At 38.3% G+C, this 19,522-nt stretch overlaps 2 protein-coding genes across 7 annotated transcripts in view; both read left to right on the forward strand.

Annotated features, from left to right (window-relative positions):
• The first annotated feature begins 991 nt into the window (after positions 1-991).
• tbpl2 (TATA box binding protein like 2) lies at positions 992-11,162 on the forward strand. Of its 2 annotated transcripts, XM_032546455.1 has the most exons (7): positions 992-1,176; positions 5,553-5,796; positions 7,175-7,262; positions 7,341-7,432; positions 8,223-8,390; positions 9,380-9,474; positions 10,775-11,162. In XM_032546455.1, the coding sequence occupies exons 1-7, from the start codon at positions 999-1,001 to the stop codon at positions 10,849-10,851; spliced, it is 942 nt and encodes a 313-aa protein (XP_032402346.1). In that variant the 5' UTR covers positions 992-998; the 3' UTR covers positions 10,852-11,162. The 2 variants fall into 2 exon arrangements, with proteins under 2 accessions (XP_032402346.1, XP_032402344.1); XM_032546453.1 differs by having other exon boundaries at positions 7,175-7,432.
• Positions 11,163-11,637: 475 nt separating this feature from the next.
• The window catches only part of LOC116708569 (MAM domain-containing glycosylphosphatidylinositol anchor protein 2-like), a 239,582-nt gene continuing 231,697 nt past the window's right edge, over positions 11,638-19,522 (forward strand). For 4 of the 5 annotated variants that reach the window (XM_032546441.1, XM_032546443.1, XM_032546442.1 and 1 more), the window contains exon 1: positions 11,640-12,340. In XM_032546441.1, the coding sequence (XP_032402332.1) occupies positions 12,121-12,340 (220 nt within the window). In that variant the 5' untranslated portion in view covers positions 11,640-12,120. Of the gene's footprint in view, positions 12,341-19,522 lie in introns of all 5 variants that reach the window. The other variant, XR_004336709.1, reaches the window with a different exon arrangement.

The raw sequence follows: 19,522 nt of genomic DNA on the forward strand, positions 1-19,522 counted from the left end.
TCTATAAACATTTTGCAGTTTAAAATGCAAAATTAAATAAATAAACCAGCTTAAGGTTTAACTACATTGATTTATTGAAAGACTCTTTTAGTGTTGTACTTTAAAAGATCTAACAGATTTTTTTAAAGAAAATAACTCCATTTTGTATTTAAAATACCTTGCAATATTAAAGAGCTTGTGATGTTATGCAGTCTGACAAGTTTTACAGCGCCCTACGATTCACTTACACAAATATAAGAACATTGAATGATTGATTAATTTCAGCAATGTATTTTAAAATGTGAAACACAGTCAAGACAAACATTGATATTTTGACCATTTATTTTTAACTTCTTGTATTTACAATAAAATAACATATGGCCTGAGCCACACTTTTTCTTCCTACTCAACACATTTATATGCTTACATTACAGTACTTTGTGTATAGATAGCTTCTTGATATTTCTTACCTTCTTTGTGGAGGTTGTGTAAAATAGTTCAAATTAGCAGTCCTCAACATGATTTTGTAGGTGGGAGCATAATAATTTAATCATTTGTTTGTCTTGTATAATATTTTTGTTGTCTTTTAACCTGAATTTTGTGTTTTATTAATTTAAGTCATAACCACTGAAATAAACAGATGGCATAATATATAATGCTTTGTGGAATGAGTTTAACATATGGAATTGAAATGCTGAAACACCTTTTCAGTGATATTCAAATTAATAGAGATGCACTTCTCTACAAATTTCTGACATTCTGGGTCATAGATGGATATTTTGCTCAGATATCTAAAAGTTTGGTTTACATCAATGATAGTTTCTCATTCAGTGTTGTATAATATTAGTTACTAACTTAATCTAGACTTATTTTTTCACCACCAACAGGCTTATTTTGAAAACAATATTCTTGGCTATAATTTAATAGTGTTGGGTCTCAATCATGGTACCCTCTGCTCCCCTGCTGGCAGCCACACAGTAACCCTTCTTCACTTTGTTTTCCTGCAGGACCCGAGCTACATGGTTGAGGAGGAGCTTGATCTTCAAACTTCTCTCAAACAGTCACATGCATCAAGCACCAACTCACAGAATTCATCCAACCTATTGGGTGAAACTGAAACAAGTGGCAGGTTGAGTGACGATCTAGACCTCAGCTTCCTACCTGATGACCTCGGCAATCAAAGCTCTACTACCACAGGTACTAAAGGGGTATGTTATTATCCAATTAGAGGTTGTTCTGTTTTTTGTTCGTAAGGGTATGTTAATTCAGGAATAACTGCTACTTGTACAGTAAATTTTACAACACATCTGTGTCACAGACAAAGATGATCAAATATTAGCTCAAAAGAAATACTGTGTATCCTGATGAGAAAGGGCTACAGTCCACCTCCTATAGCATTTTTTCATGTGGTCTACAAGAATATAAATGAGCAAGGCAAAAGAAATGCAATGCAGATATGAATAACTAATAAATAAAGCAACTTAAGGATACTTGTAGGTGATAATTTAATAAATAAAGAATAGATATTTAGGTTATTCAGCATATTTTATCAATAATAACTAGTACATGTCTGAAGAAATTTAAAAGCAAACGGCCAAAGTATGCCTGTCGGTTGGAACCCAGCATTCTGGGTTCAGCCTCTTCTCATTTGTACCCAGAACAAAACTTAGGAAGTGGATTCTTTTATGAGTTTCTACAACTCAGTTTGTTGCTCAGAAAATGAGCAACAATGCTGCGGTGAACAAAAATGTAGTCAACAGCATGTGGAGTATCATTATTGTGTTGACAAACATGGACTTGCTCCATTCAATATGCTAACATTAGTGTATAAACAAAAATTTGCCAAAATGCTAAAGTTAGCTTAAATGCTGTCAGTAGTACGTGGTATCAGCCTCATGTAGATTTACATGCACTCAATCCACTCATAGCTAAAATACTTATTTTATGTACAAAGCTTATGTTGACATGAGGGCTTGTTTGTCACCAAAGTAAAGCAACCTGAACCAGCTCTTCGTTCAAAGAGTCCCAACCTCTTGACCCTAATGGGTTGGTCCCAAGCAGGTCAAAAAAGACCACTTTGGCGGTCTTTTTTAGCTGGTGTTGAGGTGAATACATCAGCCTCCAACCACCTGGCATCCAAACATCAAACCCACTTCAGCTGGTGGCCTGGTCAGACTGAGTAACCTGCAGCAACCAGAATTGCACTTGGAATTGAGCTGAATTTTTTTTTAGAAATCTGGGAAAATAGACTTCTGGGATTTTGTTTACTTTCTTGGTCAAATGAAAACCTCTGACACTTTTGTTGAGCGCAGCAACCAGCATTTAACACCAGGAAGAACTCTTAAAGAGGACAATCTCAATAATCAAATTTCCACAACTTCCAGTAAGATTTTATTGCTTTAATTTGCAGAGCTTAGAAGGTAGAGCACAAAGGAAAAACTCCAGCAGAACAGAAAAAGCACATAAGTTGCAAAAATTACTGAATTATCTTACCCTAAAACTGTGGCTGAGTGAACTTTACCGCCCCCGCCATCCGCCAGCCACCCCAGAAGCTGTCACGCATTTTCCCCGCCTGTCCACCAGGCGATACACATGAATGCGTTCGGCAGCGCTCCCCAATGACTCACAAAAAATCTGGTGCAGATCGGTCGATGCAGCGAGGAGGTACAGCTGATGTATTAACTTAGGGGGCGCAGTGGAGTCAAATTACATTTCAATACTGTTGGGCGGTGAACAAAGGTCTTACATATAGAGTTTGGTGCCAATCGGATCATTCATGTGTGATTTAAAGACAATCGTATAAAAATGGGGAGGGACTGATATTTCGCCATTTGGCCACGCCCACACAGTTGAGCCAGCAGCAAGCATTGACAGAGTTCATCATATTATCATTTATGTCAGTTTGCACATGATTAAACCCACATAAATAACAGAGAAAAAGTAAGACATACAGCAGGAAAAACAGGTGACTTCCTGTCAGAAGTGGGCGGGGCTAAGGTGACGACATGAACAGACCATGTCAATGTGTTCAGGACCGGTCTGTAGTGAGACATATGAAGTCTGACGCAGCTTTAATCTTGCATGTGGAAGTTAATCCTTGATGTTTCTTTGCGAATTGTCAAAGTTTGACACTTAGCCACGCCCACATCCTTTGACATAGGAGAAATCCTCTGATAACTTTTGACCTTTGATTCCTCAAGAGTGTGTTGAGTAATTGTGATGTCTGTATTTGAAAAAGTGTAGGAGGAGTTCAATCAGATACGACGTCTATAAAAAAGAGAAAACGACGGCTTTGATCCAAAATGGCCGACTTGATGTTGAGTTTAGAGCATAGCTCCAGGAGACTTATTTGTACATCCTGACAAGATACACGTGTTCCAAATTTCGTAATTCTAGGTTAAAGCATGGCTTGGGGCTGATCATTTAAAATATTCTAGGGGGCGCTACTATGGCCATGCCCACCAAAGTTTGTTATGGATTCCTATCGGCGGGTGGATAAGGATCCATCCTAGTGAGTTTGGAGCAGCTCGGCCCGAAACTGTGGAATTTAGAGCCAAACGTATGGCCATCGAAACCGGTCGTGGTTGGAATCCACAACACACCAACATGTCTTTTGTCTCTGGACACAGTTTCATGTTGATTAGGTGAAAGGGGTTAGATAGCGAGCGTTCACAGTAAAACATGACACTTCCTGTTCTCAGTGGGAGTGGCCTAAATGATGTCATCATTTGACCATTGGGTATTGTAGGACACCCGATGACCAATCACTGAAAGTTTGGTGCCTCTGTGACTTTCTGTGTAGGAGATACAAATGTTTATTTTTTCCTGGCAAAGTAGGTGAACTTTGACCCCTGGTAACGCCCCTTCAGCATGCACAAAAACTCACCGTTTTGATAACTTTTAATTGGCCATGCCTTATGAACAGACTGACCAAGTTTGAAGCCGATCAATCAAAATCCCTAGGAGGAGTTCGATCAAATGCAAAGGCTGTAAACGTCAAAAATGGGGACAAAATCAGAACTTCAATCCATAATGGCCGACTTGATGTTGAGTTTAGAGCATAGCTCCAGGAGACTTATTTGTACGTCCTGACAAGATACACGTGTTCCAAATTTCGTAATTCTAGGTTAAAGCATGGCTTGGGGCTGATCATTTAAAATATTCTAGGGGGCGCTATAGAGAACTGTAGCCATGCCCACCAAAGTTTGTTATGGATTCCTGTCGGCGGGTGGATAAGGATCCATCCTAGTGAGTTTGGAGCAGCTCGGCCCGAAACTGTGGAATTTAGAGCCAAACGTATGGCTTACTCAAAAACTATACCCTAGTATTCATGTACAATAAAACAAATACACAATTTCAACCAATCAGTAATAGAAATATTCTTATCTACAAAATAAACATACCTTGTGCCTCTATGAAGGGGGCCGTTAATAACAAGATGCATTTTAACAATGTTGTTGCAACTTTTCTGTTAAACTGCCGTTCTATAATATAAACGGCAGCAGTTGTCTTATCAAAATAAAGGCATCAAATTAAAAACTGGAAGTCAATCATACATTATACAAAATAAAGGCAATAAGTGCTAAAAGGGAATACAACAAATCAGGGGCTTAATTTGGGGTTATTTACACATAGTTAAATCCCGACATTGTGAAGCTGAGCTGTGAGACAGAAGAATGAAGAACAGCAGCTCCAGCTCTGATCCTGACTGACCCTTCCTCACAAAAAGGATCCAGCAGATTATGGGACACAACCAGTGACTGTTTTGTTCTTTCTGCAAAATTGAATGCATTTATTTGGTGCACTGGCTCAATTTACCCCACAGTCAACTCTTTAGAAAAAATGACATGCAATATAAGCACGTCTAACTTGGTTTAATACACTGGCAAATTTTCAATGTGTTTGGTATACATATTTTAGCTTTCAGGTAGCAGTTATTAAAGCTGGAAGGTAAAAAAAAAAGTTTTTTTTTTTTAAATAGACAAACTTATCACATTACCATATGCAACAAATAGAGGGACAGTAAAATAGAGGAATGTGCTGAATTTATGATCTCATAACAATTGTGTACAATTGCCTAAATAAAGGGGGAGGGTCATCATACCACTGGTTCAACTTACCCCATTCTCTCCTATAATATTTTACACTTTGTCTATTCAGGTATTGGATATACTACTTTGTTCATCGCACAAAATGCAACCAAAAATATCCGAAAACAATTAGATAATAAAAAACTCAAATTACTTTCAAGCCTTAAAAATATTTGTTGACTCAAATCATACCATAGAAGCACAGCAAAAAAGTCCCTAACCATGATTTTAAAGCCATGTCTTCAATCAGTTGAAACAAAGTTTGATCTGTAGTAAATGCATCTCAATTATCTCCCATTTTTTCTGAAAAATTCTGGCAATGACCTGAAAATAACTGCAATATACAGTCAGAGATTTCACACTTCAAACTTACTGAAATAACTCCAACATTCTAATTTTTAGGGCACATGCCACACTTTGTAAAAATAACTAAACTTCACAGTTTTTTTTCTCTCTTTCTAAGGTCTTTTATTTTTCTTTTAGTCCTAGCTACAGCAGCCACAAATCAAAATGCTGAGCTTGATGTTTTGGAGGACAGTGGCATAAATCTGGATGATAATTTGCACAATATGGCTGCAGTGAAACGTCAAGTGACAGTCAATTTGGGATCAGAGAGCAATGCTTCCCCGTTCTGTCCTATGACTCCAATGACCCCGATGACTCCAATGACCCCGATGACTCCAATGACCCCTGTGACAGAGAAATCGGGAATCATTCCACAGCTACAGTAAGTTTAGAAATGCCACTGAAATATATTCTAAGTACTTTGTTAGGGTTTGTACAGTTGGGGATCATATATTTAGAGTTTGCTGACCCAGGCTGGATATTACTTTTATAGTGCAAAGACAAATGTAGATTATTAGGAGGTAAAAATAAGTTTGTTGGGAACATCAGCTGGTGCACATATGAGGATCAGAACAAGAAATGTTTTTTAATATTATATATTATGTATATAAATATTATAGAGTATGACATAGGCTTTTGGAATTAAAGCAGAGCCAATTGCCTCACATCACAAGGTGTCCTTAGGTGTGTTATGGCTAAAAATTTATATCTTTCACAATGTGTTTTTGGTTTATATCATAAACTAAAATAATCTCTGAGTAGAGGACTTTTCACTTGATTTTCTTATTATTGCTCATAAGAAAAAAGGAGCAAAATAATGTAAAATGGACTTTTCTGAGCTTTACATCATTTTTTAATGTTATCTTCCCATCAAAAACATATCTGGAATATTGCTTTGGCTCTTTCATGTGTATTTGAGAAATCCTTTAATCTCCTGTGGCAACCTTTCCGTTGCAGAAACAAGAGGGACCTTGTTAAGGTTGTTAAGAAAAACGGCAAGTGACTGAGGGTCATTGCACGTAACGGAAACCCTGTAAATTCTAGACACTAACGAGTACCATGGATTTGCACAAAAATCCTTGAGGGACGACGGAGTCCCTGCTCAAAAATCCTTGAAAGAGGTGTACGGAGCCTCGTGCCAGAAGCCCATTAAAATGCTGTCTACATCGTTTTAAACTGTGTGATTGTGAGCGTGAGTGGGAATAAAAATAGCAACAGGTATTTTGTTCCATATAACACAGTAGGAGTGTAACAGGTAAACCTTTTATGGATGCAAACTCGACTAAAAACCCTCCTGTTTGTGATTGTATTAGAAACACAATGCAACATAGAATCAACAATCAAAACACGACATTAAGTCAGGTTCCATCAATAAATTTGTAATTTATTACGTTTCAGTGTTTGATATGATGTAAAGCACTTTGAAATGCCTTGCTGCTGAAATGTGCTATACGAATAAAATTTGATTGATTTGATTGACCTGAAAATGACCCCACAGCTGATCCCACTGAATCACAGTCGCTCATATTGTTTGATATTAAATTATATAATCACATATAGGATATCAGCTTAAAAGAGTAACTCTTTGTTTACATTTTTTTAAATGTATAAAAGAAAAAAAGCAATGGATTAAAAAATTGTAGTAGTATCCCATTAAAAATATATTGACATTTTTGGTTGTATAAAGAGTTTAAGCAGTAATTATTTAACTGAATACTTTTCTATTTGCAAGGCACTGTTATCTTTTTTTCTTTGCCCAGAAACATTGTCTCCACTGTAAACCTTGGCTGTCCGTTGGAGCTAAAATTCATTGCACTGCAAGCCAGAAATGCAGAGTACAATCCAAAGGTGGTATACTCCACTGTTTACTTTCTCATTTTCAGTCTTTATGTATTTAATTTATTAATTTTCACCCATTTTTACCAGCGCTTTGCAGCTGTAATCATGAGGATCCGTGAGCCTCGAACAACAGCACTGATCTTCAGCTCAGGGAAGATGGTCTGTACAGGAGCCAAAAGGTCAGTCTCTTCTATTCATCAGGATTAGGCTGTTGAATTTTTATCTTAGAACTGGATTTAAAAGTCTTTGACTTTTTTATGTTCTATTTTAAGAGAATTTAAGAAAACGTTTTATTCTTTTTAGAATATGACCAATTAAAAAGCTGTAAATGTTCCAGGAGATTCTATGAGATGCTGGAGGAATTACCCAATAGTTCTCAGTATTTTCTCTGAGTGGGTGGGGCTTAAGTGATGTAATCAAAGTACCACACCAACATGTGTAAGGAATGATGCATGTGTAATTTAGAGCCAACTTTATGCAAATGTCAAGGAATTGGAATTTGCCATTCTGCTGTGCTCCAACCACCAGGCATCAAATCAAAAATCGGAAGTCAACCATACATTATACAAAATAATGGCAATAAGCACAAGAAAGGGATACAATAAATAAGGAGCTTAATTTGGGGTTATTTACACCTACATCTCCAGGTTTCAAGTAGTTAATGGAATCGTTCTGCCATGGTAGCACAGCAATGGATGGCATTGTCTTTTTGCCCTCCAGCGTTGTGCACATGCTCCCAATGTCCAGATCTGAACAGTAATCTGCCGGGGAGCCATAAAGCAGTTTGGCTTCGCCTACTATTGACTATATAAAAATCTGGAAATTTCATGTGGGGGACAATTTTTGGTGAAGTTTTAGTTTTTGAATATGCTAAGACCTCCAAATAGTTCCATGTAGTACTGCAACTTTTAAAAAAGGCTTCAAATGCTGTGTTTAGCCTTGGTCTCTTGTGTGTTTGAGCGGCTGCAGTGAGGAGCAGTCCCGTCTGGCAGCAAGGAAATATGCCCGGGTGGTCCAGAAACTTGGCTTCCCTGCCCGGTTTCTCGACTTTAAGATTCAGAACATGGTGGCCAGCTGCGATGTCTGCTTCCCCATCAGACTGGAAGGACTGGTTCTCACCCACCAACAATTCAGCAGGTACATTTATGAGCTTCCTGTTGTAAATCATCACCAGACGTTTACAGGTTCATTCATACATAATTGGTTCTTTTGAAAATATAAGCATTTAATAAACAATAGAGACCCTGTAAGAGTCCAGCTAAAATCACACGATCAATCAGTTGAGCAGACTGACTGCTATTAAAGAAAGGCAGATATGTTAAAATTGTTGAAGTAGAAGAGTGGACAGCAGAAAGTTTATTTCTCAGACAAATAAACTTGACACCGCTCCCCATACCAAGCGTATGGAGAGACGTACAATAGGTCCTGTGTGGTACTAAGAGTGAAACTTTCTGATATAATTGATGTGCATTATTCAATCTTCCCAAAGGCAGTTAGTTTCCCTGAAATTTTGCCCAGGAACACTTCCATGGATCAGTTACATGAAAACATTGAGACTAACTTCTTTCAACAACTGATGAACAATCAGGTGATCACCAAGCAAGATGAAGTATTGTGTTACAAGAAATACATAAATACATGATTCAATGTTTCACTGAGAAGCAAAACACAAAAAACTACAGTTGGCTTTAATACGCACTAAGAGAATGAATAAAGGCTTACTTTCAGGATTTCTTTCTCAAGTTTATATCCAGCATGTTGGAGAGAATCCCCACTGATAAGAAAAGACTGATTATGAACTCTGCACGTTTTTATCTACGTAGGAGGACAGTAAAAACATGTCTAAAGTTGCACATGCTGTTATTCATAGAGTTGTTATTGTAGACAGAGAGTAGGAGGGTCATTTGCTTGAAGGACGTTTCAGGAACAAGAAGTGAAGTGATTTTATCAAAAAAAATTTCTCACTGAATAAATTTTCTTTTTCTCATTAATTGTATTTTCATAAATATTTTCCTATGAGTTGCTCATTAGCAAACCTGAAATGTGGTGTTGGTTATTTCAGGTTTGGTGTTGGTAAGACCAATCTGGTCTTACTCTAATAGTCTGTGTGAATGATGTCTTCCCAGTTATGAGCCTGAGTTATTCCCAGGACTTATCTACCGGATGGTGAAACCTCGTATTGTCCTGCTCATCTTCGTATCTGGGAAGGTGGTTTTGACTGGTAATTAAATCTACATACATTGTTACAATATTTTCGCTAAAATTTATGTGATATTTTGTGAGCTCCAAATGCTATTAGCACATTTGGAGCTCCAATAGTTCCAAATGTCAATAGCATTTGGAACTATTACTGCCGTGAAGGTTCTGCAGTGACTTCTATTCACAGCTGCTCACCTCCAGCCCAGATCCCATCAGCAGCGTTGTGAACCGCCTGGTAGTAACATTAGGTTAAGGTGAAGCACAGAGCGAACAGGTGGTACCGGTGCGTCGCGTTTTCTTTATATGAGGATATCTGATTCTGACCAACAGCAGTGGGACTGACTCAGGCTGCCTGTAGTGAACTGGGCATTTAATCCAGCACTGGGCAGCCCGTCAGAAGTTTTCTCTGCAGCCGAACCATGTCTGTGTTTGGGGGTGAGAAAGGCTTTTTCCTGCTTTTGTGAGGACAGTTACAAAAATAAATAGAAACGTTTTTTCTAACTTCTACATCACACTTATGGCTTTTTTCACAAACAAGTGTGTGTTGGAAATAAGATATGTTGTAATTTTGTGTGACCCCTTCCCATCCGGGCTCCGCCCCTGCATATTTGGTGTTTGTACCCCAATGTCATGACAGTTGCTAGCTCAGTTGTTAGTGTCCTTTGGTTACTATGACTACATAAATAAGCCAGAAGCTTAGAGCCGACTCTTTCCTCGCTTTATAAATCTTTTATAAATACATTGCTCAAGACAGAATAAGAGTCGCTAAATGTATTATTAGTTGTTTTGGGAAAAAAATATAAAGAAGTCACTAGAGGAGTCTGAAAAATCGATCAACATAGCAACAAAGTGAATAAGTCAGTTAATTTTTATACACGCCAACTTGTGCTTAAAATATGGCACCACATTTTCTTCCAAGATGTGCAAATTATTCAAGATTGACTTCTGGTATGGTTAGACTTTATTAAAATTCAGCTCATATGACCAAAGAAAATGGGAGAGAATGAAGGTGCTGGAAGGTGATCTGTGCATGTACTAAAATACATTTTCAAATTTGATTTCAGACGGAATATGATGAACAGCAACTATTTCAAGATAAACTTAGTTCAGAATACTTAGTTTGTGATCTATAAGCAAAATTAATTTGTTTTAACCTGATTGTTTTGAAGGTAAAACTAGTTCTTGCTAAGGTTAAGGATGTTCTGACACAACCCTGCTGTGAACTAGACATCAAGCATTGACATACAAAATTTTTAAAAAGTTGATCTGACTTTGTTACAGAATCTTATTTATATATTTTTATTTGTGAATTTAATTTTCAGGAGCTAAAGAACGTGCAGAGATCTACGAAGCCTTTGAGAACATTTATCCCATCCTGAAAGGCTTTAGAAAGCAGTGACAGCATTTTCGTTCTTGTGTAATTAAAATATGTGTTTAATGGTTAAATTCAGTGTCACACCATTCCTTTGGTTGAAAAACAGGGAAATTTGTTTTAGAGCTTGTTGACTTCCCTCGAACAAAATAAATATTTTTTTTAAATGTTGACCTACATAATTTTTTTGGGTTAATGTCAAGTTACAACAGACATTTTAAACATCAACTTTGCATTAAAAGTGTCCTTATTTATCGAATGACGCTTAATGGTGACAGTCCAAATATTCATGAAAACGTCTTCATGGTGTAATGTCAGTCTTATACACACCCAGTCAAATAAAGTGTTACCCATTTGTGTTCAAGAAATGTTATTAAATATTTATTCATGTCATGGTACATTTAATTAATGATTTAATTATGTATTTATTTAATTTTGTCCATTTTATTCTTCCATACAATAAAAAAAAAACAAAAAAACTTTTTTTAATTTTTTATTTAATCAATCCATCTTTCTTAAGGTCTCATGGGGCCCTGGCTGATGCAGCAATCTAACAAACATGTACCCCATATGCAAATTTTGCTTAGAATTCAGGCCGTTCTGCCAAAAAAAATGCTAAATAAAAATAACTATTTTTTGCATTTTTCATTGGTAATATAGCTGTATTAAAGTAACATTATAATGATTATTTTTTTAACATGAGCGCTAATTTTATTCACCGTAAAATAAATGTTTTAAAGCAGCATTAAGAAAAGGGATCTCGGTTTATTTTGAAATAATGCTCCGGAAGCCCGGTTTGCTGCCTGCTGCCCTGATTTAAAGCCTAGTGACGTCTTCATGTCAGTGGCAGCTATCCAGCGATTCATTTCCCCGGTATGACTCCCTTCCTCTCGGCCATCCTCGCTGACAGTAGCGGCATCACGCTCTCTCAGGGAGGGAGTCACCTCCCTACCTCTTCGGCCTAAAGGGCCCTGACTAGCCGCCGGTACCCGGAGCTCAACCGGACCCGGCTTTTCATCTCGACGTATCAGGAATAGATGGAAAGAACCAGCGAACCACAAGTGGGGATTTCTGAGAATCCCGGTGCTCAGGATTCAGGATTTGAATATCGCTTTTTCTCTCATTGTAGTAATCATCCACTACAATGTCACGACCAAGGAGACACAACTGAAGGATATTAATATTAATTCCAGGATGAACTGAGCCGGACTTTCTATTTCCATCTAAACGATACTGGGAGCGGATGCTAGGGAATGGGAGTTGAAGAGGTGATCAGAAAATATTTATGATTTGTGGATGAGAACCGGTCACTGGATCGGATTCCTTGCGGAAAGACCCCATCAGGGAAGGAGGAAGCAAGGGCAACTGCGGCAACCGAACCGACAACCGGGGGGAGGGGTGGGGGAGGGAGAGGGGGGAATCGAGACTGAAGAGGATGAGAAGATGGGTTTACTTTTTGGACTCTTGTGGCTGTTTACCAGCTTTCTGCAGGGCGTGCACAGCCAGGGCGTGTATGGTAAGGACGTCATTGATATTTGTAGCGGTCCATATTGCTCCAGCACTGCAAACACCGCACAATATTACCGACTGCAGCAGAACACCAACGCTTCTCTTAAAATACCACCAACACCAGCATGACCTTGTGAGGGATTTGCGTGGTTGTATAGAAGGGGTGTGTGCGCATGTGTGAAGGTCTGCACACACACATTTTCTCTATCCATCCTATGTCTTTATTTATATTAAAATCTCTGGTATTGCCTCAGTTAGGTATAAATTCATCTTTTTTGTGGACCAAGAATTGACGACTACTTAAAAACTGGTTAAGGTAAATTCCCAGATAGGCCTGTATTGTGATAAAGTTTCAGGTTTTCTAATTGGCGTCTTTGTTTCAAACAATATTTTAATCAGATTTTTTAAAAATTGGATTTAAAAAATCATATTCCTCTACAAAGTATGTCATGGGTAATACTAGACCTTCTGATTCAATTTCTTTCCATATTGGAATGCCATTCTTTACAAAATTATGTTGTATGGATTTCGGTTGTACCACCCAATAATACTTAGTTATGTTTGGGCGGTACATCATAACTAAGTATTATTGGGCGGTTTTACCGCCCCTTACGATATGGGAAGTGTAACAAAGATAGTTGAATTCTAGTCCCTTTATTTCTCCATATAAATTCTAAAAGTAGCCTCCTCGTTTAGAAAATAAAAACAAGTCATCAGGTGGTGTGAGAGGGAGTACTGTCAATTTAATGGCATTGATTCTGCTCATAAGTCACAACAGCAGGTACATCCACCTATGAATCCACTCTGTAATTTCATCCATTAACCTGGCAATGCTTTATTAGATGTACTGTAATTTGTAATTCATTTTTTCAACTTCATTAAACTGAAATACACAACATTGCCAAAAGTATTCGCTCCCCTTCCTTGACTCACATATGAGCTTAAGTAACATCCCATTCCTGATCCATAGGGTTCAATATGACGTTGGTCCACCCTTTGCAGCTAGAACAGCTTCAATTCTTCTGGGAAGGCTGTCCACAAGGTTTAGGAGTGTGTTTATGGGGATGTTTGACCAATCTTCCAGAAGCACATTTGTGAGGCCACACACTGATGTTGGACGTGAAGGCCTGACTGTCAGTCACTGCTCTAAATCATTCCCATCGGGTTGAGGTGCACTTTGTGCACTAGTGCACGGACATGTTGGAAGAGGAAGGGGCCAGCTCCAAACTGTTCCCACAAAGTTGGGAACATGGAATTATCCAAAATATCTTGGTTTGCTGAAACATTTAGAATTCCTTTCACTGGAACTAAGGGGCCAAGCCAATCCATTAATTCCATCCATTTATTTACATCCTTATCCCATTGGGGTCAGCAGGGGTCCTGGTGCCTATCTCCAGCTGTCAACGGGCGGGAGGCTGGACAGGTTGCCAGACCATCGCAGGGCAACATAAAGACTGACGGGACAAACAATCATGCACACACACACTCACACCTAAGGAGAATTCATACAGACCAATTAACCTAACAGTCATGTTTATGGACTGTGTGAAGAAGCCAGAGAACATGGAGAGAACCCACGCGTGCCCAGGGAGAACATGCAAACTCCATGGGGTAGGGTTAGGGTTAGGGACTCCATGCTGGGAATTGAACCCAGTGCTGCCAACTGCGCCACTGTGCAGCCTCGGGTAATCTCCCATCTCCTGAAAAACAATCCCACACCATAATCCCCCCTGCACCAAACTTTACACTTGGCACAATGCAGTCAGAGAAGTACCGTTCTCCTGGCAACCACCAAACCCAGACTCGTCCATCAGATTGCCAGATGGAGAAGCGTAAATCGTCACTCCAGAGCAAGCACCTCCACTGCTATAGAGTCCAGTGGCAGCGGCTTTACACCACTGCATCCGACGCTTTGCATTGCACTTGGTGATGTATGGCTTAGATGCAGCCGTTCCACCATGGAAACCCATTCCATGAAGCTCTCTGCACACTGGTCTTGAGCTTGAGTTTGGAGGTCAGTAGTGATTGACTTTGCATAAAGTTGTCAACTTCTTTCCATCATGCGCTTCAGCATCCGCTGACCCCACTCTGTCAGTTTATGTGGCCTACCACTTGGTGGCTGAGCTGCTGTCGTTCCCAAACATTTCCATTTTCTTATAATACAGCTGACAGTTGACTGTGGAATATTTAGGATCGAGGAAATTTCACGACTGGATTTGTTGCACAGGTGGCTTCCTATCACAGTTCCACACTGGAATTCACTGAGCTCTTGAGAGCGACCCATTCTTTCACAAATATTTGTAAAAACAGTCTGCATGTCTGTGTGCTTCATTTTATACACCTGTGGCCATGGAAGTGATTGGAACACCTGATTCTGATCATTTGGATGGGCGAGCAAATACTTTTGCCAATATACAGTAGTGTATTACCTTTGGTGGGTTTCTCTTTTATTTCTCAGAGAGTAACAGCAAGCTGATTTGTTTTTATTAACATTTTTTTACAATTAAATATTTTAATGGCATCCAAAAAAGCTGGAATAAAAACATTGAGGTACAAGAGAAATAAAATTACATAATCTGCATAAATGTAATTTATGTTCTTTATTGGAGGAATAGAATTATTTCAAGGATTTTTTGGTATTGAAGTTGCGAGTGGTTCAATATCTAAATTGAAGAGCAGATAAAGGGAATCCTCTTTTGATGTTTTTGTGTAATGAAATATTTTTCTATGTTAAAATTTGTGCTGTAGTACGATTTTTTTCAGGTTAAAAATTTCATACGAAAGCCAAACTGTTTTAGGAGGTAAAAAAAAAAAAAAGACACGCAAGTTGAGCAAAGTTCAGAAACAGGAAAACCAGGACATAAAATGGAGCAACGATCTAGATGAGAATTAGTATATTAGTATAGTATATGAAAACAGAGAATCCGACGCTGATTGACACTGAACAGTGAAAAGTCAAGAGCTTATGATTGGAAGATCAGGTGAAACACATGATGATAAGGCGGCGTGCCAGGCGAATGGCATGATGAGTCAAGATGGTGAGCGTAAAAAAGCAATAAAATAAAGCTAATGACAGGAGAGAAACTAAAGAGGACATAACAAATCAAGAGAAGATAATACTAATCAAAGGAAACTAAATGAAAATACACAAAGAACAAAAGGCAAGAATAAACTACGAAACTAAAGCAAATACAGAGGAATAAACTTGTATGGCAAGACCTTTTGAGCAATAATTCATACAGGGAACTGTATGGCAAGAACAAACGGACACTGTTTTCAGATAAAAGGTAAAATAATATTGTGCTATGGGTTTGTTGGGACCATATCTAGTACTGAGAAGAATTATATTTTACAGACCATAACAGTGAGGAACTTATCACTTATTTATGTTTTTAATTAGATTTTATTTTATATATTTATTTCTTCCTTCAGTGTTATTTTTCATGTCAGTGTTAATGTCATGATGGTGTTAAGTGACTCCATGTCACTTTCAGTTTGACTCATTAGGACTTGATTAAAAACCAGCTTTGTTCCTTGTCATTTCTGTCCAGTAAAACTATTAATTTATAAATCAATAGACAGGTCTATTGATTTATAAAAAACCAAATCCCAAGAAAAAAACAATTATAGCAAAATCTAGACTTATTTCATGTGACATGGATTATATAAAGATATAATCCATGTTTCTGTCTCATATTTGTATGGCATTAAAAGAATCTGGAACTTTTGTTTATCCACTGAAAGCACTGGTTTACACAATAAATGCCATGTGGGTGAAATTTTATGGATGATATGTCCCATTCTCCTGAAGGCAGCACAGAGCTGCACCACTAGAACCTGACAGAAACTCTGAAGAGGAATTTTGATTAACATAGTTGCAGTTCTACCCATGTTCTAATGTTGCAGAGCACAGTCTTTTTGTAAAGTTTCAAAGTTTAAACTGGTATTGCTCTACATCGTATCTGGATTCCAGGATTACAGGACCAATGTCCCAGCAAGATCTAGAGAAACTCATCCATGTGTTTGTCTTTTTAATTACTGCAACAGTATCTTTATAGATCTGCCTAAAATAAATCCTCCAGCTGCAGCTGATGCAGAACACTGCTGCTGGCTTTCTGACTAAAACTTTAAAGATAGAGCACATCACCCAGTTCTAAAGACCTTCCACTGGCTCCCTGTCTCAGACAATAGACTATAAAATACTGTTGCTAGTTTATAAATCACTGAACAACTTAGCACCACAATACATTACAGATCTGCTGCTGTTGTATCAACCTTCCAGACCCCTCAGGTCTTCTGGTTCTGGTCTGCTCTGCATCCCCAGAATAAGAACCAAACGTGGGGAAGCAGCATTCAACTTCTATTCACCACAAATCTGGAACAAACTTCTGGAAAATTGTGCAAAAACCAAAACATTGAGTTTCTTTAAATCAAGGCTAAAACCCCACCTGCTTTTGTACTTTCTGCATGGAGTTTGCATGTTCTCCGTGTGCATGGTGGGTTCTCTCCAGGTTCTCCGGCTTCCTCCCACAGTCCAAAAACACTGTGAGGTTAATTGGTCTCTCTAAATTCTCCGTAGGTGTGAGTGTGTGTGCATGGCTGTTTGTCCTGTCTGTCTCTGTGTTGTACCCCGGCTCTCTCCCGAAATGTCTCGTTGGAGATAGGCACCAGCGTGGGGTCAGGAGGGGTTGGTGTAAGAAAATGGATGGAAGAGAATGTGTAGGTCCTCACCAGCTGGGCTGTGTAGATGCCATCATGCCGGTTTCCTTGTGGGTGCCATGTTTGTGTGAAGGAAACATATATTTCCTAAACCACTATCAACAAAGGAAATTTTGTCAACACGGGCACCTGCAGGATATTATCGAAGAGTACACACACTGCACCTGATCCACCAGAACTGTGCACACAATAAGGTGGGGTTCCCTCCACCTCTCTTAGAACTAACTAAAAGGAGAATCAAAGTTCACTTATTTATTTTTAGCTAGCTTCTCAACATTTGGCTTACAGAAAGAGCACCAATATGCCAAAGAAACAAAAGTAAACTGGCCAATAGCATTTAGGTGTAGGACATACAGTACATGTGCCCACCCTCACAGAGATCTGGGCTACGTACAAGACATTTTAACACAAAAGACCTTTTCTCTCCACAATTTTATTAGCAATAAAGAAGGTTAAAAAAACAGTAATTATATGTCATTTTTTACTTAAAATAAAATTTCAAGGTATGTACATTGCGAACAACTGTTACTGTTTGTCAACATCTGTTTTTAGAATTCCCATCTATTACTGCAATTCATTCTTACAATGTGTATTATTTAAATGTAAATAAGAAAATCGGTACAAATTAAATGTTTTTAAGGTTTTGTTTACAGTATAGTATGTTGGAAATAGCAAAGAACATGTATGGAAGACCACTGCAATCCCCACTTGCTGACAGTTATAGTTAAATAAATGCTTGTGCTGCTGTCACTGAGTGTCCATCTGTCAGCAGCATCCCAGCTGCCAGCAGCACAATAAGCTCTACTCTCCTGTGACGTGGAGGCCTGTGTACGTCACAGATGACCTCTGGGGAAAGGTCATCATGTAAGACTAAATCACAAACATCATATAGAGTAAGTGGAAAAAAGTGTGTGGAAATCTTTTTTTGACGTTCTGCAGAAGTGGGTTGGAAATTAGAGGTTACAACAGTTTATACCTCCAACTCGTTTTCCTGTGCCTTCTCTCCAATATTATCTATAGTTCTATATGGGGTACTTTGGAGCAAGAGGAGGTGCATTATGCAATATTCAGTATCTGTTATGTTCATTTAGCTTACCGCACTGACATGCCTGCTGAGTCACTGAAACAAACTAGGCTTTTCACAGAGCTCTGTGTTTCTGTCTGTTCCACTGAGTTTTCCAATGGAGCCCAGTTGAAGAAAAAGGAAAAAAGGAAGCTTTGGGAAAGGGATTAGGATGCAACATCTGAGCTTTTGTTATATATTTAGAAAGTGAATTCCAGTTGTTCTGTTTCACAATATATATCAGAAAAAGAGCATGAAACCATGCTGTTTTCTGTGTGATTTTGCTAAAGAAAGTTAGTGTGGCACTGAACACACTAAGGTGAGAAACATTAATGAAAATTATACATTTCATGATTCACCCCACTGCTTTGATGAGCTGTGTATTATTCTTTCAGAGTCACCAAATTCTGGCTGCCTCTCCTGTAATGGGATCTCAATTTATGAATTGGCAGACAAAAATTATGATAATAATTACCGAGAACCATGGACAGGCAATTTAGGTCAGCAGCATTCACCACTATTTCATGACCATATACCGTGAGATGTACAGTGTAATCCATTTTTATTTCAGAGCAATGTGTAAGTGATAAAATAATCTCAAATTTTACTGCTGCAGCCAAAAAGTCGAGTTTTAAAGGAGACTTATGCAAAATCCATCTTTTAGTCCCTAAGAGGGATCAATCAAATCAATCAAAATTTATTCGTATGGCACAATTCAGCAACAAAGCATTTCAAAATGCTTTACATCATAAAAACACAAAGTCATGCAACATAGAATTAATTGAAATGTTACATTTAATCAAGTGCCATTTTTAAATTCTTAATTGATTATGTTTCAAAAGCAACTCCAAAAAGGTGGTTTTTAGTCTAGATTTAAGTGTTTCAGCAGTTTTGTAATATTCTAGAAGTTTGTTCCAGATTTGTGGTTCTTAGAAGCTGAATGCTTTTTCTCCATGTTTGGTTTTGGTTCTGAGGATGCAGAGCAGACCAGAACCAGATGACCTGACGGGTCTGGAAGGTTGATACAACAGCAGCAGATCTTTAATGTATTGTGGTGCTAAGTTGTTCAGTGATTTATAAACTAGCAACAGTATTTTATAGTCTATTGTCTGAGACAGGGAGCCAGTGGAAGGATTTTAGAACTTCTCTATTGTCCTATTTTCAGTGAGAACGCGAGCAGCAGCGTTCTGGATCAGCTGCAGCTGTTTGATTTGTTGATCATTCAATGATTATTGAATGAGATAATCATTAAATCTACACAGCTCAGCTCTATAAGAAATCTGCCCATTTGTTCTCTCTTGGTGAAAACCCCCTGATCCAATTCCTTAAGACTCTATATGCACCTTGCTTTTAACATAAGACCATGATGGAAACATTTATGGTGCATTTGTACAGTGAGTCCATGTT

This window comes from Xiphophorus hellerii, chromosome 19 (genome assembly GCF_003331165.1).
Source record: "Xiphophorus hellerii strain 12219 chromosome 19, Xiphophorus_hellerii-4.1, whole genome shotgun sequence".
NCBI classification, from domain to species: Eukaryota; Metazoa; Chordata; class Actinopteri; order Cyprinodontiformes; family Poeciliidae; genus Xiphophorus; species Xiphophorus hellerii.